Below are 23,959 nucleotides of genomic sequence, written 5' to 3'. Positions count from 1 at the left end.
GCAATCAGAGGTCAGACGTTTCTTGTAGTTGGCCACCAGGTTTGCACACATCTCAGGAGGGATTTTGTCCCACTCCTCTTTGCAGATCTTCTCCAAGTCATTAAGGTTTCGAGGCTGACGTTTGGCAACTCGAACCTTCAGCTCCCTCCACAGATTTTCTATGGCAGTAAGGTCTGGAGACTGGCTAGGCCACTCCAGGACCTTAATGTGCTTCTTCTTGAGCCACTCCTTTGTTGCCTTGGCCGTGTGTTTTGGGTCATTGTCATGCTGGAATACCCACTTTCAATGCCCTGGCTGAGGGAAGGAGGTTCTCACCCAAGATTTGACGGTATATGGCCCCGTCCATCGTCCCTTTGATGCGGTGAAGTTGTCCTGTCCCCTTAGCAGAAAAACACCCCCAAAGCATAATGTTTCCACCTCCATGTTTGACGGTGGTGATGGTGTTCTTGGGGTCACAGGCAGCATTCCTCCTCCTCCAAACACGGCGAGTTGAGTTGATGCCAAAGAGCTCCATTTTGGTCTCATCTGACCACAACACTCTCACCCAGTTGTCCTCTGAATCATTCAGATGTTCATTGGCAAACTTCAGACGGGCATGTATATGTATTCTTGAGCCGGGGGACCTTGCGGGCGCTGCAGGATTTCAGTCCTTCACGGCGTAGTGTGTTACCAATTGTTTTCTTGGTGACTATGGGCCCAGCTGCCTTGATCATTGACAAGATCCTCCCGTGTAGTTCTGGGCTGATTCCTCACCGTTCTCATGATCATTGCAACTCCACGAGGTGAGATCTTGCATGGAGCCTCAGGCCGAAGGAGATTGACAGTTCTTTTGTGTTTCTTCCATTTGCGAATAATCGCACCAACTGTTGTCACCTTTTCACCAAGCTGCTTGGCGATGGTCTTGTAGCCCATTCCAGCCTTGTGTAGGTCTACATCTTTGGAGAGCTCTTTGGTCTTGGCCATGGTGGAGAGTTTGGAATCTGATTGATTGCTTCTGTGGACAGGTCTTTTATACAGGTAACAAGCTGAGATTAGGAGCACTCCCTTTAACCTCTCTGGGAAATGTGGGACGCTAGTGTCCCACCCGCAGGACACACTATTCAACAGCCAGTGAAATAGCAGGGCGCCAAATTCAAAACAACAAAAATCTCATAATTCAAATTTCTCAAACATACAACTATTTTACACCATTTTAAAGATACACTTCTCGTTAATCCAACCACATTGTCCGATTTCAAAAAGGCTTTACGGCGAAAGCATAGCATTAGATTGTTAGGACAGCGTCAAAGAAAAACCACAGCCATTTTCCAAGCAAGGAGAGGCGTCACAAAAACCAGAAATACAGCTAAAATTAATCACTAACCTTTGATCTTCATCAGATGGCACTCATAGGACTTCATGTTACACAATACATGTATGTTTTGCTCGATAAAGTTCATATTTATATCCAAAAACCCCATTTTACATTGGCGTGTAATGTTCAGAAATGTTTTACCTCCAAAACCACCGATGAATGAGCACATCAATTTACAGAAATACTCATCATAAACGTTGATAAAATATTAAACTGATATTCAAAGAATTATAGATACACTTCTCCTTAATGCAACTGCTGTGTCAGATTTCAAAAAAGCTTTACAGCGAAACCACACTTTGCAATAATCTGAGTACAGCGCTCAGAGACGAAACCAAACCCGCCATTTTGTGGAGTTAACAAAACTCAGAAATAACATAAATATTCACTTACCTTTGATCTTCATCGGAATGCACTCCCAGGAATCCCAGTTCCCCAATAAATGTTCATTTGTTTCAATAAAGTCCATATGTCCAAATACCTCCTTTTTGTTCGCGCGTTCGGTAGAGTACTCCAAATGCACTGTGCTCGCGCAGTTAAGTTCAGACGAAAAGTCCTATTACAGACGATGTATAGAATCAATCTTTAGGATGTTTTTATCATAAATCTTCCATAATATTCCAACCGGACGATTCCTTTGTCTTCAAAAAAGAAAAGAAACACAGCTAACTCTCATGTGAGTGCGCGCCACTGAGCTCATGTCATTTTCTCACTCATCTACTTCCAGGAGCTCTTATTCTCTCCCTATTCACAGTAGAAGCATGAAACAACGTTCTAAAGACTTGACATCTAGTGGAAGCCTTAGGAAGTGCAAAATTAACCCTAAGTCACTGGATAGGGAATCACTTGGAAAAACTACAAACCTCAGATTTCCACACTTCCTGGTTGGATTTTTCTCAGGTTTTTGCCTGCCATATGAGTTCTGTTATACTCACAGACATCATTCAAACAGTTTTAGAAACTTCAGTGTTTTCTATCCAAATCTAATTTGGGCACATCATTCATCTGTATTTCCGAATACTGCCCCCTGCCACTAAAAAGTTAAGTGTGCTCCTAATCTCAGTTTGTTGCCTGTATAAAAGACACCTGAGAGCCAGAAATGCAAATCAATTTCTAACATTTTTGACATGCGTTTTTCTGGATTTTTTAGTTGTTATTCTGTCTCTCACTGTTCAAATAAACCTACCATTAAAATTATAGACTGATCATTTCAAACGTACAAAATCAGCAGGGGATCAAATACTTGTTTCCCTCACTGTAGAAGCACAAGCATTACACTACACCTGCAGTAACATCTGCTAACCATGTGTATGTGACCAATAACATTTTATTTGATTTAAATCATCTTTTGATTTTTTTCCCCCCATCTACAGACTACCCTCCTGGGTACCTCCACTCTGAGGACAAGGGGTCTAAAAATCTGCTGGGCTCTGCCACAAGTACGTACGTACACACAGACACACAACCACGTCAGATTGTTTTGAGCCTACAGTGCCTTCAGAAAGTATCCACACCCATTGACCTTTTCCACATTTTGTTGTGTTACAGCCTGAATTTAAAAGGGATTACGCTGAGATTAGTTTATCACTGGCCTACACACAAATACCCCATGTAAAAGTGGAATTATGTTTTTTGAGATTTTTTGCAAATTAATTCAAAGCTGGAATAAATGTCTTGAGTCAATAAGTATTCAACCCCTTCAAGCCTAAATAAATTCAGGAGTAAAAATGTGTTTAACAAGTCACATAATGGGGGGGCGCTAGAAAGCGTGCTATGGCGTAGACGTGCTTTGCTAGATCTCCGCTCTATTTTGAAACAAATATTAATTTATCTTAACCTCACAACCTTTAACTTCAAACATGGTCTGGCAATATGACAAAGGGAAAAGGCACCAAAAAGGTGGCGCTAAACAAGATAATTTGAATGAGATAGACAATGAACCAATTTCAACATCGCCGACCCACGAGGAGTTAGCTGAAGATGCTAGCTCCCAAGAGTTCCCCACAGAACCTACTTAACGTGACATACTGGCTGCCATAAACTCACTAAGCAAGAAGGTGGACACATCTCAAAGAGTATTGGGACTTGGACTGAAACTGTGAAGGCAACTAAGGGAAGGGTGCATGAGGTTGCGCAGACAGTCGATCACGAGGCCAGGCTACAGGACATAGAGAAACAGTGCGCAACGTTCAAAAATTACAACAAAACCCTGAAAGCCCGATTTGGAAATGCTTGAGTCGCATTCAAGACGCAGAACATCCGAATATTTGGGATCCAGGAGGACACTGAAAAAGGGAAACCCACTGAATTCATCTCGGAGCTGATACTGGCATTGCTGGGGAGTGAACACTTCAAAACGGCCATCCTGATCAACCGCACACACAGATCACAGGCAACGAAGCCGGCCAAGGGCGCGCCACCAAGGCCATTCATTGTACGGGTGCACTATCCCCAGACCAGGGATCTCATCCTCAAGCTGGCTAATCAAAAGTTACCCTGGCTCCATTGTAGTTAAGGGGGGTCTTTCTACCCAGATCTTACTTTGGAGGTGAGGAACCAACTGAAAGAGTATGAGTTACGCAACAAATGCAGGGCGGCCAACATCCGATATGGATTCCTCTTCCCAGACCAGTTTAAGGTGACAGTCGAGGGATCAACACGTACGTTTGACAACCCCAAAGAGGCCGATCTGTTCTTGTCAAGCAAGTTCCCTGGCTGAGGATATAGAACGGCTGTGTCAACCGGCTAAATGACCAAATACAGGCCAGGAATGCGTTTGAATTTCCTGCCTATATCTTTTCGATCAGAAATTGGGACTTATATGATGGGTGAGATGTTGTGGCTTATATAGCATTATTTAGCCTATCATGTTTTAGCGCCACTCACCCCCTAACGTGAGAGTTAAGTGTTATTTAATATTAGTTTATATGCGGAGCATCTATAGATGACGAGTTAGTTCAAGCTGTATGTCTAGACACCCTGAAGTTTGTGGGTTAGTCAAGGAGTGCTTCGTTTGGGGAAGTCACTCAGTGAAGGGACGGGAGGTGGGATGGGGTCTGTGTTTTATGTTCACATTTATTACTACAGGTGGCATGACAAGCTTCTGCACGGCAGGACATATTTCTTTTGGGCTTTGTATGACAGCAACAATTTGCTCTAAAATAAGAAATGCCACATAGTGACCGAGCACAGAGTAGACCTAGTGGAATAAAGATAGTCAGCTGGAACTGTAATGGCTTAGCTCGTTTCACGACATGCCCTAAGGTTTTTTCTCATCTTAAATCACTGGGGGCTGACATAGTGCTTCTTCAAGAAACTCATATTGAACTCTCCGCTCAGGCCAAACTACGAGTCGGCTGGATCGGTCAGATATACTAGTCTAACTTTGATGCAAAAGCAAGCGGGGCAGCAATCCTGATAAGGAAAAACATTCCTTTTATTTACTCATCCTCGATTTCAGATCCTAATGGTCGGTATATTATTGTGGCTGGTACACTGAATTCAAAACCAATAACCTTGGTCAATTTATATGGACCCAACTTCGATCATCCATTATTTTTTCAAAGGGTATTTAAGGCCATACCAAATATCTCGGATACAAGTGTTATTGTTGGAGGTGACTTTAACTGTACGTTAGATCCTCTTTTAGATCAACAGCTATCAAGGTCACTTCAACATTCAAATGCCAGTGTCTGTCTAAATACATTGATGACAAACATTAACATTGTCAATATTTGGAGACTGACACACCCAACAGATAGAATAATCCCCTTCTTTTCATCAGTTCATAAATCATATTCCAGAATTGACTATTTTTTTGTTGGACTCCAAATTAATTTCAGCAGCTGCGTCGGTTACCTATCACCCTATTCTAATTATAGACCACTCTCCTCTGTCCATGGTGCTGAAACTCGATAATATGTCGGCGACCGTGGCGCTTAGACGCATACCTGTTGAAAGATGAGGCTTTTTGTCAGTATTTGAAGGAACAGAGAGCCTTTTTCCTCGGAGCTAGCGACACGGGGGATGATGACGACTCCACCCTTTGGGAATCTCTAATGGCTGTGACTAGAGGTTACATTATTTCTTATACATCAGAGAGGAAGAAACGCGCCAATACTAGGCTGAGAGAAATTGAAAGAGTTAGGGGAACAGGAGAACGTTTTTAGGACGAATTCCTCAAACAGTCCTTGAGAAGATCACAAAGTTATAATATGAATATAATACCATCCTTTCGAGACAGGTGGGCTCTTTTACTTGTTAGAACGCAACAAAGTTATTTTGAACTGGGTAACAAACCACATAAATGATTAGCAAGACAGCTAAGGCATGTACGGCCATCTAGAGCTATTCACAAAATAAAAGACAAGAAGGGTAAAATAGTAACATCCACAGGATATTAATAAAAGCTTTGTGCAGTTTTACTCAGAGCTATATCAATCAAAATGCGATGTTACTGATCCACGAACTAACGAACGCTTTCTCACTGAATGTGAACTTCCTAAACTAGACGGGGGCAGCTGCTGCACTCGATGCTGGGATAACTTTAGAGGAAATAAACACAGCGATAGCACAATTTCCAAACAGCAAGGCTCCTGGGCCCGATGGATATGTAATAGAATTCTATAAGAAGTACTGCACCAGTCTAGCTCAACTTATGTGGCGAATGTTTAAACAATCCAAAGAAAATGCCAAACTCCCACAAACACTGTATGAGGCTACAATAGCACTGATCTTGAAAAAAGATAAGACGACATCTCCATGGAATCTCTATCGCCCCATGTCATTACTCCCCATAGAAAATATGGTGTTAACAAAGATATTGGCAAAACGATTGAAAAAATATATTTCTGACATCATACACCCTGACCAGACAGGTTTTATTCCGGGCCGACATACACTGCTCAAAAAAATAAAGGGAACACTTAAACAACACAATATAACTCCAAGTCAATCACACTTCTGTGAAATCAAACTGTCCACTTAGGAAGCAACACTGATTGACAATAAATTTCACATGCTGTTGTGCAAATGGAATAGACAACAGTTGGAAATTATAGGCAATTAGCAAGACACCCCCAATAAAGGAGTGGTTCTGCAGGTGGGGACCACAGACCACTTCTCAGTTCCCATGCTTCCTGGCTGATGTTTTGGTCACTTTTGAATGCTGGCGGTGCTTTCACTCTAGTGGTAGCATGAGACGGAGTCTACAACCCACACAAGTGGCTCAGGTAGTGCAGCTCATCCAGGATGGCACATCAATGCTAGCTGTGGCAAGAAGGTTTGCTGTGTCTGTCAGCGTAGTGTCCAGAGCATGGAGGCGCTACCAGGAGACAGGTCAGTACATCAGGAGACGTGGAGGAGGCCGTAGGAGGGCAACAACCCAGCAGCAGGACCGCTACCTCCGCCTTTGTGCAAGGAGGAGCAGGAGGAGCACTGCCAGAGCCCTGCAAAATTACCTCCAGCAGGCCACAAATGTGCATGTGTCTGCTCAAACGGTCAGAAACAGAATCCATGAGGATGGTATGAGGGCCCGATGTCCACAGGTGGGGGTTGTGCTTACAGCCCAACACCGTGCAGGACGTTTGGCATTTGCCAGAGAACACCAAGATTGGCAAATTCACCACTGGCGCCCTGTGCTCTTCACAGATGAAAGCAGGTTCACACTGAGCACATGTGACAGAGTCTGGAGACGCCGTGGAGAACGTTCTGCTGCCTGCAACATTCTCCAGCATGACCGGTTTGGCGGTGGGTCAGTCGTGGGGTGGCATTTCTTCGGGGGGCCGCACAGCCCTCCATGTGCTCGCCAGAGGTAGCCTGACTGCCATTAGGTACCGAGATGAGATCCTCAGACCCCTTGTGAGACCATATGCTGGTGCGGTTGGCCCTGGGTTCCTCCTAATGCAAGACAATGCTAGACCTCATGTGGCTGGAGTGTGTCAGCAGTTCCTGCAAGAGGAAGGCACTGATGCTATGGACTGGCCCGCCCGTTCCCCAGACCTGAATCCAATTAAGCACATCTGGGACATCATGTCTCGCTCCATCCACCAACGCCACGTTGCACCACAGACTGTCCAGGAGTTGGCGGATGCTTTAGTCCAGGTCTGGGAGGAGATCCCTCAGGAGACCATCCGCCACCTCATCAGGAGCATGCCCAGGCGTTGTAGGGAGGTCATACAGGCACGTGGAGGCCACACACACTACTGAGCCTCATTTTGACTTGTTTTAAGGACATTACATCAAAGTTGGATCAGCCTGTAGTGTGGTTTTCCACTTTAATTTTGAGTGTGACTCCAAATCCAGACCTCCATGGGTTGATAAATTGGATTTCCATTGATTATTTTTGTGTGATTTTGTTGTCATCACATTCAACTATGTAAAGAAAAAAGTATTTAATAAGATTATTTCATTCATTCAGATCTAGGATGTGTTATTTTAGTGTTATTTTAGACACGAAGGCATTTGATCAGATTGAGTGGAAGTATATGATGTCGGTTCTGGAGCATTTCGGGTTTGGAAAGGAATTTATTAATTGGATAAGAATTATTTATGCACACCCAATGGCGTCCGTGGTAACCAATCAAGAAATGTCGCAGTCATTCCGCCTGTTCAAGGGCTGCCGACAGGGGTGTCCTATTTCGCCTGCTCTCTTCGCTATGGCCATGGAACCCCTTGCTACTCGCATTCGGGCATGTGCCGATATAGCTTCTGTTAAAATAAGACACGCAGCACAAAATTTCCCTAAATGCAGACGATGTTCTTTTGTTTTTATCCAAGCCTAAAACTTCTATTCCCCCCTTACTTAACTTGATAAATACATTCGGCTCCTTCTCTGGCTACAAGATAAACTGGCAAAAAAGCAAATTGATGCCGATATCACGGCCTGTGGATATGCAATTTCTGCAATCTACCCCATTTAGAACAGTGATGGACAAGTTCACAAGCCTTGGCATTGTAGTGACACGAGACCTTGATCAGCTATTGAAACCGAATTGGGACATGAGAATTTATCAGCTTAAACAAAATAGCGATTTTTGGAAAACTCTGCCTATCTTCTTGGTTGGTCGTATAAACGCTATTAAAATGGTTGTCCTACCCAGGTTTCTTTACCTCTTCCAATGTCTACCCAATTTCATACCACAAAGCTATTTTAAGAAACTGGATTCAATAGTCATTCCATTTTTATGGGATAACAAGGCAGCCAAAATTTCAAATAAGCATTTATGCAAGTACAAGAGAGAGAGGGGCTTTGGCCTTCCTCACTTTTTAAACTGTATTATTGGGCTGCTAATCTGAACATTGTCTTTCTGGAGGGAAAGTTTACCTGGGATCTGACAGAATGATATGCCTTCATGGCTTTTGATTGAGCAGGCCTCCTGTCAACGTTCCTCACTCCCTACACTTGTTAATAGTCCATCATATGTGAAAAAAGCCACTTATGACTAATCCAGTCATTTGTCATACTCTTAGGATCTGGAAACAGATTAGGTATTTTCTTAACATACCCACTGTATACATTGACAGCCCGATTTGTCTGAATCATGCTTTCCACCCTGCATTGGATGATATGGTGTTTTCACAGTGGAGGGAGAAGGGGCTCACAACAATTGGTAATTTATACATGGATGGTCAGTTAGCTTCATTTCAACAATTACAGGGTAAGTTTAACATGCCAACAACACATTTTTTCAGATACCTCCAAATCAGGAATTTCTTAAGCACACATATCCCACAGTATGGCATTAAGCCAAATAATCCTTGTCAAACCCCATTCAACAGGGTCGGTCTCTAGACTGTATGATGTGCTACAGGCCCACATAGAGGTATCCTCAGACACTATTAAAAGGGCTTGGGAACAAGAACTTGGTTCAGAAATCTCAGATGAGGACTGGGTAGAAGCTCTCAGGAATATAAACCACAGTTCAGTGAATGCCAGACACAACCTTGTTCAGTTTAAGGTGATACACAGGTTACATTACTCAAGTAAAACTGCATAAAATATTCCCGGACACCTCACCACTGTGTGAGAGGTTCAAGCAGCATGAGGGGACGTTGACCCACTTACTTTGGACATGTCCTAAGTTGCATGCTTACTGGGCTCTCATTTTTGATGACTTATCTAAAGCCTTCGATAGAGTTATAGCCCGAGACCATTGATCGCTCTGTTAGGTACAGTTGATGGGAATAACCAGGAAGGGAAGGCTGTCTCTCTTTGTACTCTATTAGCCAAAAGGCTCATATTGCAATTTTGGAAATTGGAGACTGTACCTACCTACATATGGAAAAGATACGATACAATATCTCCAATAAAAGTCCATTGTTTTACAAAATATGGCAGCCGATACTGGATAAATGGTCTAGTCCTGCTTCATAACTGGGTTGATGATCTGCTGCTACTCTATGCTGTGCTCTACTCAATATTTATTTTTGGCTTAACTACACTGCTTGTAATGACTATATGCTGTCTTCTTATACATGTACCACCTAATAGGATTTTGTTTTATTTTTTGTATGTGTGCGTTAAGTTTTTTGTTTTGTCCTCTAAATTGGCCATCCCATTCAACAGTACAATGAATTTCAATGTTTGTATTGCTGTCCTTTTTATTGGAAAATAATAAACATATTATAAAAAAACAAGTTGCATGGACTCTGTGTGCAATAATAGTGTTAAATGTGATTTTTGTTTGACAACCTCATCTCTGTACCCCACACATACAATAATCTGTAAGGTCCTTCAGTTGAGCAGTGAATTTCAAACAGAATGGAGCTAAGCACCAGGTTCAGTCTGCTTTCCACACTGGGAGATGGCTTCACCTTTCATCAGGGCAATAACCTAAAACACAAGGCCACATCTACACTGGAGTTGCTTACCAAGAAGACAATGTTCATGAGCAGCCGAGTTACAGTTTTGACTTAAATCTATTCCAAGACCTGAAAATGGTTGACTGGGAATGCTCAACAACCAATACGACAAAGCTTGAAGAATAATGGGCAAATGTTGCACAGTCCAGGTGTGGAAAGCTCTTAGAGACTTACCCAGAAAGACTCACAGCTGTCATCGCCACCACGAAGTATTGACTCAGGTGTGTGAATACTTTAGGTATTTCTGTATTTGCTCAAATTAAAAAAAAAAAAAAATATGTATTCACTTTGTCATTATGGGGTATTGTGTGTAGACGGGTGAGAAACAATCCATTTTGAATTCAGGCTGTAACACAATGTGGAATAAGTCAAGGGGTATGAATCATTTCTAAAGGAACTGTGGATTCACATAGCACAGGATAGCATTAACATGGGTGGCTGAACGTCAGTTCTCTATTGTATCTAATCACAGAGAATTGATCCCCAGAATTGGCTCTAAAACAGGCTCTGTGTTTCTTGGAGAATGGAGAGACTAGAAGCTGCCTTCCTTGAATACATGAAGTCCTGAATGTTCCTTCAGTTGCTGTATTCCCACACACACACAGAGCGGGTTAGCGACTGACGTATATAACTGCTACACACACTGGAGCTCCTGTTTCTCCCTGCCTCTATGGGGGAGGGAATGGCACTGCAATGAGGCTGCAATGAGATTAGCTAAGACACCACCCCCCCACACACACCTTGTTCAACATTGAGAAAAGACTGACCCATTCCTACACGACCCCAACTCAGTGAGGGAAAACAAGCAGACTCTGACAGGGTCTTCTGTAGCCAATCAGAGACTGGCAGGGGCTGGAGAGAAGTGGTTGGGTAAGGGAATGGAGAGGAGCGGTTGGGTAAGGGAATGGAGAGGAGCGGTTGGGTAAGGGAATGGAGAGGAGCGGTTGGGTAAGGGAATGGAGAGGAGCGGTTGGGTAAGGGAATGGAGAGGAGCGGTTGGGTAAGGGAATGGAGAGGAGCGGTTGGGTAAGGGAATGGAGAGGAGCGGTTGGGTAAGGGAATGGAGAGGAGCGGTTGGGTAAGGGAATGGAGAGGAGCGGTTGGGTAAGGGAATGGAGAGGAGCGGTTGGGTAAGGGAATGGAGAGGAGCGGTTGGGTAAGGGAATGGAGAGGAGCGGTTGGGTAAGGGAATGGAGAGGAGCGGTTGGGTAAGGGAATGGAGAGGAGCGGGTGGGTAAGGGAATGGAGAGGAGCGGTTGGGTAAGGGAATGGAGAGGAGCGGGTGGGTAAGGGAATGGAGAGGAGCGGGTGGGTAAGGGAATGGAGAGGAGCGGTTGGGTAAGGGAATGGAGAGGAGCGGTTGGGTAAGGGAATGGAGAGGAGCGGTTGGGTAAGGGAATGGAGAGGAGCGGTTGGGTAAGGGAATGGAGAGGAGCGGTTGGGTAAGGGAATGGAGAGGAGCGGTTGGGTAAGGGAATGGAGAGGAGCGGTTGGGTAAGGGAATGGAGAGTGGGGAATGCCAAAGGCCTGTGGTTTTACAGATTCCTGTGGGACCTTCACCTATTTTACTATACTACCAGTGAAGGACGACATTCATGATGCTCTCTCTCTCACTCGCTCTCCTATGTGTGTGTGTGCGTGTGTGTGCGTACTCCCTACAGATGCCATTCTCAACATGGTCAACAACATAGCAGCCAATGTTCTGGGAGGCAAGCCTGAGGGAGGAGCACAGATAGAAGGTATGGATTCTTCAACACTTTTTTTTATTTATTTTTATTTAACTGGGCAAGTCAGTTAAGAACAAATTCTTATTTACAAGGACGGCCTACCAAAAGGCTGTCATTCCCTTCTCTACTCTCCTCCTCTCCCCCTCTCGTCTCTTTCCTCTCCTATACTCCCCTCTTCTCACTCCCCCCATCCTATACATTCCTTTAAAGGAAATGCTATGTGTTAAACACTGTAAATAACTTGCTGTGGTAAACACCACTTGGAGCGAGAGGCATGAGGTTTGCTTATGAAACTTGTGGTGGAACATTTGTCTCGTGTTAACTAAAGCACTGTGCTGCCCAGGGGAGTGTGTCATTAGAGGTATTCTATACATAATAAAGGTCTTAAATATAGCAGCAGTGTTTTATGAGTCTCAGACCCAGGCTATTGCCCTTCTATTTACTTCACAGAAGAGAAGTTCAACCATCTAGTACAGCTCTGTCCTTCGTCCTCTTTTCCGAACAAGCCCTGTTATTGAACCCTGCTTGTTTAATAACCACACACACACACGGCCAATGGAAACTATCAAACAGAACCAACTTATTCATCCACACAACAATGAATGAGTTTCATATTCTACTCAGAGCTCAGCAGGTCTTTGTGTGTTCAGTCAAATGAGTCAGCAATGCTGGTCCAAAGCCAAGAAATTGTGATAGAACGTCTGACGTGTACTTGCATATGGGTTGCTTGTGTAGAGAGAGACCCCACACACAGTGCATGCCAAGTCAGCTCCAATTTAATGCGTTTATTCATTCTGACTGTCAGTTTTGGTTCTGCTTCCTTCCCAGCAAATCACGCTAGTCTCATCCTCCTTTCTCTTGCCCAACTCCCCTTTTCCTATGCCCTCTCTTCCTCCCTCCATCCCTCCTTCACTGTACCGCTGGACAGTTTAGTCTGAGCCCCCAACTTGCTTAGATTAAGCTGTTCTGAAACTGGGTCATATCAAATTATATATGTCACATGAGCCAAACAGAACAGTTGTAGACCTTACTGTGAAACGCTTACTTACGAGTCCTTAACCAACAATGCAGAGTTTTAAAGTAAGAACAATTTGCTAAATAAACTAAAGTAAAGAAAAGTAACAATAACTGGGCCATATACAAGGGGTATACACAGTTGAAGTTGGAAGTTTACATACACTTAGGTTGGAGTCTTTAACTTGTTTTTCAACCGCTCTGCAAATTTCTTGTTAACAAACTATAGTTTTGGCAAGTCGGTTAGGACATCTACTTTGTGCATAACGCAAGTAATTTTTCCAACAATTGTCTACAGACAGATTATTTCACTTATAATTCACTATCACAATTCCAGTGGGTCAGAAGTTTACATACACCAAGTTGACTGTGCCTTTAAACAGCTTGGAAAATTCCAGAAAATGATGGCATGCCTTTAGAAGCGTCTGATAGGCTAATTGACATCATTTGAGTCAATTGGAGGTGTACCTGTGGCTGTATTTCAAGGCCTACCTTCAAACTCGGTGCCTCTTTGCTTGACATGGGAAAATCAAACTAAATCAGCCAAGACCTCAGAAAAAAGATTGTAGACCTCTACAAGTCTGGTTCATGCTTGGGAGCAATTTCCAAACGTCTGAAGGTACCACGTTCATCTGTACAAACAATAGTACGCAAGTATAAACACCATGGGACCACGCAGCCGTCATACCTCTCAGGAAGGAGAGATGAACGTACTTTGGTGCGAAAAGTACAAATCAATCTCAGAACAACAGCAAAGGACCTTGTGACGATGCTGGAGAAAACAGGTACAAAAGTATCTATATCCACAGTAAAACGAGTCCTATATCGACATAACCTGAGAGGCCGCTCAGCAGGAAGAAGTCACTGCTCCAAAACCGCCATAAAAAAGCCAGACTACGGTTTGCAACTGCACATGGGGACAAAGATCGTACTTTTTGGAGAAATATCCTCTGGTCTGATGAAACAAAAATAGATCTGTTTGGCCATAATGACCATTGTTATGTTTGGAGGAAAAAGGGGGAGGCTTGCAAGCCGAAGAACACCATCCCAACCGTGAAGCACGGCAGGGGCAGCATCATGTTGTGGGGGTGCTTTACTGCAGGAGGGACTGGTGCGCTTCACAAAATAGAAGGCATCATGAGGAAGGAAAATTATGTGGATATATATTGAAGCAACATCTCAAAACATCAGTCAGGAAGTTAAAGCTTGGTTGCAAATGGGTCTTCCAAATGGACAATGACCCCAAGCATACTTCTAAAGTTGTGGCAAAATGGCTTAAGGACAACAAAGTCAAGGTATTGGATTGGCCATCACAAAGCCCTGACCTCAATCCTATAGAACATTTGTGGAAAGAACTGAAAAAGCGTGTGCGAGCAAGGAGGCCTACAAACCTGACTCCGTTACACAGCTCTGTCAGGAGGAATGGGCCAAAATTCACCCAACTTATTGTGGGAAGCTTGTGGAAGGCTACCTGACACGTTTGACCCAAGTTAAACAATTTAAAGGCAATGCTACCAAATACTAATTGAGTGTATGTAAACTTCTGACCCACTGGGAATGTGATGAAATAAAATAAAAGTTGAAATAAGTCATTCTCTCTACTATTATTCTGACATTTCACATTCTTAAAATAAAGTGGTGATCCTAACTGACCTAAGACAGGGAATTTTAACTAGGATTAAATGTCAGGAATTGTGAAACTGAGGTTAAATGTATTTGGCTAAGGTGTATGTAAACATCTGACTTCAACTGTAGGTCCGGTTTGCAGTGTGTCCATGTGTATGTGTGCCTGCCTGGAGCTCCAGATGTTGAGTGGACTGATGGCAGGAGGTTTTCAGAGGAACAATAGTTCTGTGTTGTATAACACAGCAGCAGGAGGCGAGCCCTGTCTATTAGGACTAGGGGGTCCATGACGCAGAACCAACTACCTCAGGATCCCATCTTGCCCTCAGAATATACTGGAGTCTAAACACTGTTTTAAACCTGAATAACCCCTTCATCCTTCTAGACACACACCCTTTACTACGGGCTGCAGTGAGGCAGCTGATGGTGTTTGATCTGTTTTCAACCCATAAGGTTGCTGAGGTTTGAGACCAGTTCTAACTGGACCAGCCTGACTGTTTCTGCTTTAGTTCAGACCACTCGTGGTTGTTACACCAAGCATAGACGTTGGCCAAAACAAAGCTGTTTCTGTTCCCCATTTTAACCCCCTGGCACTGGCAACATACAGTAGAGTGGAGCAGATTGGCACCAGCTGGACTGGGGTTGGAGATCTCTGCCATGTCCAGTGATAGTTTGTTATCCTGTGAAGGGTTAAATGTGGTAGTTGATGACTTTATCTAAAGCCTGCTGTGTGTCTATGTATCTCTTACAGCCAACGCATCATCAGAAGCCCAGAACGAGACCGAGGGGAACAAAGATGTGCAGCTCACTCCAACTCCAACCCCCACCACCACTCCTCCAGCGTGAGTCACTCACTCTCACTCTCTCTCCCTCATTCACCTTGTAGTAAGAGTCTAACTTCCCCCCCCTCCTTTCTCTCAGTGTGGAGACGGTGGAGCCAGACTACCCTGCTCCCCAGAAGGACCCTGAGGTCCCTCTCTCTTCCCCTGACTCCCCCCTGCTTCCCCCCTCCCCGGAGGATGGACAGATCGTGACTCTGGTGGAGGAGGAGGAGGAGCCCCCACAGTCCACTGTGACTCTGATGGAGGAAGAGGGGGATGATAACGAGCAGGAGGAGAGAGAGGAACGGTGGATGAGGGAGAGGGAGAGCCAGCTGTACTGTCCACTCTCTTCCGTCTCTTCTCTTTCTTGTGTGGCCACACTGCCAGAGTTGCTACAGCGCTGGTGTGACGCTCACCTCGCCAGAGAGAGGCAGCAAGACATACACACACCCCCCCCTATACAGGTCCCTGTCCCCACACACACACAGGAAGCCCCAACACACACAGAGACGGTTCCTGAGCCTGAGACTGGCCCCCAGACCCAAAATGAGGGGCTACCCCCTTTAGACTCTCAAAATCACACCCCTCACATCGACACACACCCCGTGGACCCTATCATTTTACTGGAGCCTAGCCGGACCTCTACCCTGCCCCCCCACAGCTTCTCTCAAACCTCCCTCTGCAAACCCACCCCTACCCAGGACGAAGCTCCCCAGCACCCCAGCCAAGAAGACCCTGTCCCCCCTCCAGCCCTGCAGGGAGCCCCCGTCCCGGAGACTCAGCAGGAAAGCACCCCCACCCCTACTCCCAGCTCCACCGCTCCCCTACACCTACCAACCTCTGAGACAGCCTCCCTGGACCTCCCTCCACCCCCCCTGAAGGAGCAACCAGTCCAGCCCCTTCCTGCAGACCTCCCCCCTCCCACCGACCTCCCTGTCCCCCCTCAGCCTGACACAAACACAGAGCCACACCTACCCAGGGCTGGGACAGAGAGTTGCGATATCCAGGGTCAGGGGGAGCAGGGTGACGCCTCTGCCCAGCCAGCAGAACACCTGCGTGGGGAAGAATCCATGGAAGACCTACTGCTTAGCGTCCCGGTGACCGCTAACGGACATTTGCACCGGACGGCTACAGACTTCTACGCTGAGCTGCAGAGCGCGGGGGAGTACATTGGAGGGGTGAATGGAGGGGTGAACGGAGGGGTGAACGTGCACGGCTCCAGTCAGAAGGAGAGTGTGTTCATGAGGTTGAACAACAGGATCAAAGCCCTGGAGATGAACATGTCCCTCAGCAGCAGATACCTGGAGGAACTGAGCCAGAGGTCTGTCGGTCTGTCGGTCTGTCTGTCTGTCTGTCTCCTAGTAGTTTCCTCTATCGCTCGTCCTGTTCAGGCTCTGATTGGCTTGTTGTGTGTTCTAGGTATCGTAAGCAGATGGAGGAGATGCAGAGAGCGTTCAACAAGACCATCGTCAAACTGGAGAACACCTCCCGCATCGCTGAAGAACAGGTCTGTTAGACAGTTGCTTCTTGATTGGGTTTGGGTTGGCCGGATGCTTATTCTGGGATGGTTGTTGCAATTGTGTTATATGATTGTTATTGTGTAGTTCAGTGATGGTTGAGTCATTGTTTGGTGTAGGCTGTGTCTGATGGTTCTGGGATGGGTTGGTTCAACTTGGTTGTATTAACATTGTATTTTGGTTGTGTGATCCCTCAGGACCAGCGGCAGACAGAGTCTATCCAGATGTTACAGGGCCAGCTGGAGAACGTCACCAAGCTGATGATCAACCTCACCATGACTGTCTCACAGCTACAGAGAGAGGTACACACAGCTGAAGACCATACTAACTACATGTATTGAAAATCAGATTAAATTTTGGCCTATTTTAATCAGACCTCGCAAAATGTCATGATCGGATGTGAGGAGTTTGTGTTTCTTCTGATGCCTAAATGTTGTTTCTGTGTTTTCTAGGTGTCTGACCGACAGAGTTACCTGGTGGTGTCTCTAGTCCTGTGTCTCTGTCTGGGCCTGGTGCTCTGCCTGCAGTGCTGCTGGAGCGCCAACACACACACCACCACACACACTGCAGTCAACCACTACCCCAGCCCCAAGAGGTAAACACAGTAACACACACACACTGCAGTCAACCACTACCCCAGCCCCAAGAGGTAAACACAGTAACACACACACCGTCACACACACTGCAGTCAACCACTACCCCAGCCCCAAGAGGTAAACACAGCAACACACACACCGTCACACACACTGCAGTCAACCACTACCCCAGCCCCAAGAGGTAAACACAGCAACACACACACCGTCACACACACTGCAGCCAACCACTACCCCAGCCCCAAGAGGTAAACACAGTAACACACACACCGTCACACACACTGCAGCCAACCACTACCCCAGCCCCAAGAGGTAAACACAGCAACACACACACCGTCACACACACTGCAGCCAACCACTACCCCAGCCCCAAGAGGTAAACACAGCAACACACACACCGTCACACACACTGCAGCCAACCACTACCCCAGCCCCAAGAGGTAAACACAGCAACACACACACCGTCACACACACTGCAGCCAACCACTACCCCAGCCCCAAGAGGTAAACACAGCAACACACACACCGTCACACACTGCAGCCAACCACTACCCCAGCCCCAAGAGGTAAACACAGCAACACACACACACTGCAGCCAACCACTACCCCAGCCCCAAGAGGTAAACACAGTAACACACACACCGTCACACACACTGCAGCCAACCACTACCCCAGCCCCAAGAGGTAAACACAGCAACACACACACCGTCACACACACTGCAGCCAACCACTACCCCAGCCCCAAGAGGTAAACACAGCAACACACACACCGTCACACACACTGCAGCCAACCACTACCCCAGCCCCAAGAGGTAAACACAGTAACACACACACCGTCACACACACTGCAGCCAACCACTACCCCAGCCCCAAGAGGTAAACACAGCAACACACACACCGTCACACACACTGCAGTCAACCACTACCCCAGCCCCAAGAGGTAAACACAGTAACACACACACCGTCACACACACTGCAGCCAACCACTACCCCAGCCCCAAGAGGTAAACACAGCAACACACACACCGTCACACACACTGCAGTCAACCACTACCCCAGCCCCAAGAGGTAAACACAGCAACACACACACCGTCACACACACTGCAGTCAACCACTACCCCAGCCCCAAGAGGTAAACACAGTAACACACACACCTTTGTCTAATCTCCCCACATTATTTATAAGAGTATTGTTGTTGCTTTTGTAGGTCTGATATAATGTTCCTCTTAGTCCAGTTAATGTTTCATAGGGAACATTGGATCTCTTCCATACAGGCGTTGTTTAGTTTGACCCTTACTAACATTACTGTACGTCAGGTGTTTCTCCTCCTATGATGATTTGAGTCTGAAGCGGAGGGTATCGTGTCCTCTCCTACGCTCCAAGTCCTTCACCTTTCCTACTTCAGAAGGTGAGTGTGTACACACGCCAAGTCACTCTACAGCTTTCTAACAAGGAACAGAGGCCTGCTCAAGTGGCCTCTCTTAAACACACCCTCCCCCTTGTCCGCTACCCTTCCTATCTTCTACATTGCTGTTCTGTCCATCCTATCACACCCATAGGAGCTGAAGCAGGACTAAAAGACTCAGAAAGCCTGACATGTCCTCCCTGTATAGAGGCCAGCTTCATTATAGACCGCATGACTAGATGCTCTCCCATCTGTGTCCATGCTGCTGGCTGTGTCCATGCTGCTGAGCTGCTGAACAGTATGTCTGCTGTAAGGGTAGTGGAGTCAGACACCCCAGTGGGACTGCCTGGGCACACCCCGCCATGAAGGAATAAAGACCTTCATTCAGACAGCCATGTAACATCATTCTCCTCTTTCCTCTCTTTCCCACTCTATTTATCGCGTGTCTTTGGGCCAGAGTGCGTGTCTTTGGGCCAGAGTGCGTGTCTTTGGGCCAGAGTGCGTGTCTTTGGGCCAGAGTGCGTGACCTTGGGCCAGAGTGCGTGACCTTGGGCCAGAGTGCGTGACCTTGGGCCAGAGTGCGTGTCCATATAGAGGCTGAACTGAAGGAGAATAAAAATAGAACACAATGCTTTTGGCTGGCTCCTGTTACACCACTGCAAGTAGTAACAACAACTACAAAACCCTATGTCACCCAGTGTACCTACTAGCTATAACCTCTTCAGTGGAGCTATAACCTTTATTCTGGGCTATAGTATGTCAGGGTGTGTAATGCTACTTTCATAGTAAATCAGTAGTACTACTTGCAAGGTGGTGTCATGCTTGTAACATGTGTGTTCCTGTGTGCCTGGCATCTCATCATTAACATGGCCCTGTTCTCTCCCTGTTCAGTAGGCCCTGACGACCTTTACATTGTTGAACCTTTAAGGTTCTCACCAGAGAAAAAGGTACAGTGTCTCCGCCTGCTACTGCTGTTGTATGGTGGCCCCAACAGCCATCTCTGTTTGCTTATGGTTTCAGTGGAGTGGGGTGAACTTGCCCCCAGACTCTGATCTAAGGTCAGTTTAGCATTCTCCCATCCTAATGGTTAAGAATAGTGTAGGGTCTGAGGAGAGTTAAGCTGCTCCTAGATCTCTGGTTATGGGCGATTTACCAACTCGCTAGGTTAACCATTTCTCTGTTGACACAGGCTAGAAGCCCACTGTTTAGGGGGACAATGCATGAGCAGGCACAGGGCAGGCTTGGGCAGTGGTTTGGAAGTTGTAACCCACCAATAGATGGCAATAAGCTGCGACCCATAACATTGCTTTGCTCCACTCATGTAGAGATGCTAACTTAACCCTAATTTTCTTCAGGCACGCCATACTATTATGGCTGACCCTGTAAAACAACACATTTCACTGGACCTATCCAGTGTGTGTGATGACAAAACATTATTATTATAATGCCATTCTACCCACTGTCCCTGCCCTTCCCAGTCCTGTCTGTAACCTCATTCTGGATCAAAATGTCTCCTGTTCTCTATCTTTGAGAGCTTGGTATCTGTCCAGTTTGGTTGTAACCGTGCAGTGTGTCTGGTATTGATGTGGTTAACATGACTTAACATATGTATACATCTGTAAAGTTAGAGTACAGGGCTATCTATCGATCTCTCCATCTTTCTCTCTCTCTCCAGAAGAAACGATGTAAACTGAAGGCAGCATTATCAGCCCCCTCTTCGCCGATGGCTAACAGGGGACTCAAATGCTATGGTCTACCCCACTCCCTGAATCCCCCTCCCCCTCCAGAAGACATGTCCTGTAAGGAGCTCCCCTTCCCATCAGAGAGTAGCAGCTGTAGCTCCTCCAGCCACTCTGAAGAGTCCTACATCAGCCGAGGCCACCCCCTCTCTTCCCCCCCAGGCCTGTGTAATGGCCACGCTGCCCTGCCCCTCCCGTCCTACCTTCCCTCCCTCCCTCCCTCTAAGAGGTCAGTGAAGCATCGGCGGTCTCGTCAGGCAGATCTGCAGTTCTCCTCCAGACAGACAGGAGGCGCTGCTGTGAACTCTCTGCACAGCCTGCAGCAGCTGATCAAGGGAAACAAGGAGATCAGTGTGGGGACCATAAGAGCCACGGCAGTCACAGGACACGTCTGATCACACACACACACACACTTCAGACTGACTCATATACACACACCCTGGTAGCAGACTTGGTTAGGGATGTGTGAAAGGGTGTGGTCTTGCCCCAAAATGGCCACATCTCTGAACCACATCTCCCATGAGCACCCGGCCCACAGTGGAACTCGGACACCATGATATTAGTCACCCAGCAACAGCCATTCAGAGACCTCTCCACGGTCATGTGCCTTTCTGTCCACTCTAAAGCTTTCACTGATATAAAAAACACTCAAAGGGTTGTTCTTTTTATTTTCAGAGCGAGACTAATGGTGAGGAGTGTTACTAGAAAACAGACATTCATTCAGCTGTTTCTACTGGACAAGCACATCAGACCTGGGCATCAGGGGCTTGTGCCCAGAGTAGAGGGGCTGAGTAGAGCTCTTACCTGAAGCCTGTGAAAGTACAGTATGAAGTGTGTCGCAGTGAGAGAACTGTGCAGCAGGATTAGCTTCTTCTTTAAGCTCTCTCTCTTTCCTCCTGTCCTCCATTTCCACATTCTGTTCATTCTCTGTGCATTGTTCAGCGCTAGCTAACACTACTGCAGTTGTTCGTATGGGACCAGGGTGTTAACCCTTCACACACACAACAGGCCCTCTGTCTCCCTTTCTCAGGCAGTCTAACCTAACACCACGCAACCAGCAGAGCTCAATGAAGATACCCAATGTGTGTGTTGGTGTGTGTGCATGCAAGTGTTCCTGTCTCTAGCCCATGTTTATCCAGCTCTGATACAAAGGAACAGGCTCTATACCTCTTGAACTAGTTAACCTAGCTATTCTCCAGTCAGACCTCGTGTGTGTGTGTGTGTGTGTGTGTGTGTGTGTGTGTGTACACACAGAGAGCCAGCCAAGAGGAAAGGGGTGTTGGGCTGTATAGGCTGGTTGTTTTTGCACATTGTGACAGGTCAGAACCCAGTCAGATTTGGCTTGTTTTATATTGAGCTGTACATGAGCCATGCTGAGAGCTGAATGTTGTGTGTTATTATAGTTGTTGTTAGGAACAGTTTAGTCTGAAGATCAAACACCCGCTGTTGGTAGAAGTTCCCTCCCCCAATGATAACCATTCATATCAGCAGTGCAATGCAACGCTGACGTTTCGATCAGTGACACAGGGTAATGTCAGTCTGGAGAGCAGATCCCCTGAGGTCCTGTAGGGGATGCTGTGAGGCCACTTCTTTATCTAGTTATTTATGTTCTGGCCTCAAAACAACCCTATCATACTGTAGCCCAGGGGAAACACATGGTACGTGTTGCAGAATAATGATTGCAATTAAAACAGAGGTAGATGTATTGTACACAGCATTTTACTGTCGCATACTGTATGATTGTCACTGGCTGCCGGACACCAGTTCACCTCCTGATCAATATTTGTTTTGTGTTTTCAAAGCTATACGGGCAAGGTATCATCCACCTTTTGTCTCTGTCATATTTAGAGGTGGCTGAATCACCTGGTGTTTGCAGAGTTGCCTCCACTGTCACACCTGCACACACAACATCGTGTTAATTAGAACTCAACCAGGGTACCGAGGGCTGTAACAGTCCCAATAACTGCTGGGGTCGTATACGAACCAGCTTCACCTCACGAGTTAGTGTTATGGGAAGATGAAGTTAAAACAAGAAATGTTTGAAGTCAATTTGTTTGTCTCTAGATGTCTGTGCAAGGATGTGATTGGAACAGCTTAGGGCAAAAGTACATTTGAATAAGTTGCAGATGTGAAATCACCTCAGTGTTGTACTATACATCTGTGCCTCAGTGTACTATACATCTGTGCCTCAGTGTACTATACATCTGTGCCTCAGTGTACTATACATCTGTGCAGTGGTCAGATGGCCTCTGAGCTATGTTGGGTTGGTTGTTGTGGCCTCTGAGCTATGTTGGGTTGGTTGTTGTGGCCTCTCAGCTATGTTGGGTTGGTTGTTGTGGCCTCTGAGCTATGTTGGGTTGGTTGTTGTGGCCTCTGAGCTATGTTGGGTTGGTTGTTGTGGCTTCTGAGCTATGTTGGGTTGGTTGTTGACTGAGAAAGAGAGACTGGGCCCACTGTATTCCACACACCACACTCCCTCTACAGACCAGCCACCCAGGTCCCCTACTCCACACACTGACTTCTGACCCCTACACAGTTCAGGGTGTGTGAAGAGCTCTCTTTTAATTGAACCACTTCTGTTCCCATTACCAAGAACAGCACCTTTAACTGGCCACCTCTGCTATCCTTACTAGCTTGTCATTCATTCATGTGTTTATTACTGTGCATTCACCCCACCTCGAATAAGGTAGTGGTTTTCAGAGTCGTCGAAGGAACTTGTGAATTTAATAAAGGGAATGTTGGGAAAGCACTGTTTTATCTGATTACAAGTGTTCCACACACAGTGAATCATGACCCACTTTATTTTCTACCCTTTTTGAATGTGTATGATATTATGTGTAAGTGTGTATGCATGCAAGAGTGTTTCTTTGTTCTCTTGATGTGTGTTTGTGAGAGACTCAGCGAAGCCCTAATTTAACACACTGACTAGAGATTGGTCCTCGGTGACCCCCAGGTCTCAGTGTGCACTTTGTTATTATTACTACCTTCATGCCTTTTGTTTTTCTACACTAAACGCTGTCTGTCAACTGCTTTGTTTCCACGCTTCTCACTTTCTCTGAGTATTCTGGGAAAGGAGCGAGAGTAACTACAGAGATGTAGTGCCATTAGAAACTGTGAATTTCTAAATAAAACATTTTGTCTTTCACTCGACTGGTTTGGAGTCTGTATTCGTTCGTGACATTGCTCCAGGTAAAGGTTGGTTTGGAGTCTGTATTCGTTCGTGACATTGCTCCAGGTAAAGGTTGCACAGATCTAAGATCAGTGGAGGTTCATTTATTCTCTACAGATTCCTGCTGTGCTGCAG

General features: G+C 46.0%; 1 protein-coding gene across 5 annotated transcripts in view; it reads left to right on the top strand.

The window, feature by feature from the left end:
• LOC115158475 (SUN domain-containing ossification factor) overlaps positions 1-23,804 on the top strand; it is a 99,910-nt gene extending 76,106 nt beyond the window's left edge. For 3 of the 5 annotated variants that reach the window (XM_029707458.1, XM_029707455.1, XM_029707459.1), the window contains 10 exons: positions 2,728-2,793; positions 11,878-11,955; positions 15,332-15,422; positions 15,502-16,722; positions 16,821-16,908; positions 17,116-17,220; positions 17,371-17,513; positions 18,828-18,919; positions 19,808-19,863; positions 20,592-23,804. In XM_029707458.1, the coding sequence (XP_029563318.1) occupies positions 2,728-2,793; positions 11,878-11,955; positions 15,332-15,422; positions 15,502-16,722; positions 16,821-16,908; positions 17,116-17,220; positions 17,371-17,513; positions 18,828-18,919; positions 19,808-19,863; positions 20,592-21,050 (2,399 nt within the window). In that variant the 3' untranslated portion in view covers positions 21,051-23,804. The remainder of the gene's footprint in view (positions 1-2,727; positions 2,794-11,877; positions 11,956-15,331; positions 15,423-15,501; positions 16,723-16,820; positions 16,909-17,115; positions 17,221-17,370; positions 17,514-18,827; positions 18,920-19,807; positions 19,864-20,591) is intronic. The other 2 variants (XM_029707457.1, XM_029707460.1) reach the window with 2 other exon arrangements.
• Positions 23,805-23,959: the final 155 nt, after the last annotated feature.

Source organism: Salmo trutta, chromosome 22 (assembly GCF_901001165.1).
Source record: "Salmo trutta chromosome 22, fSalTru1.1, whole genome shotgun sequence".
Lineage (NCBI taxonomy): Eukaryota > Metazoa > Chordata > Actinopteri > Salmoniformes > Salmonidae > Salmo > Salmo trutta.
Note: the sequence above shows the minus strand (reverse complement) of the source record. Positions and strands in the feature narration are given on the sequence as shown.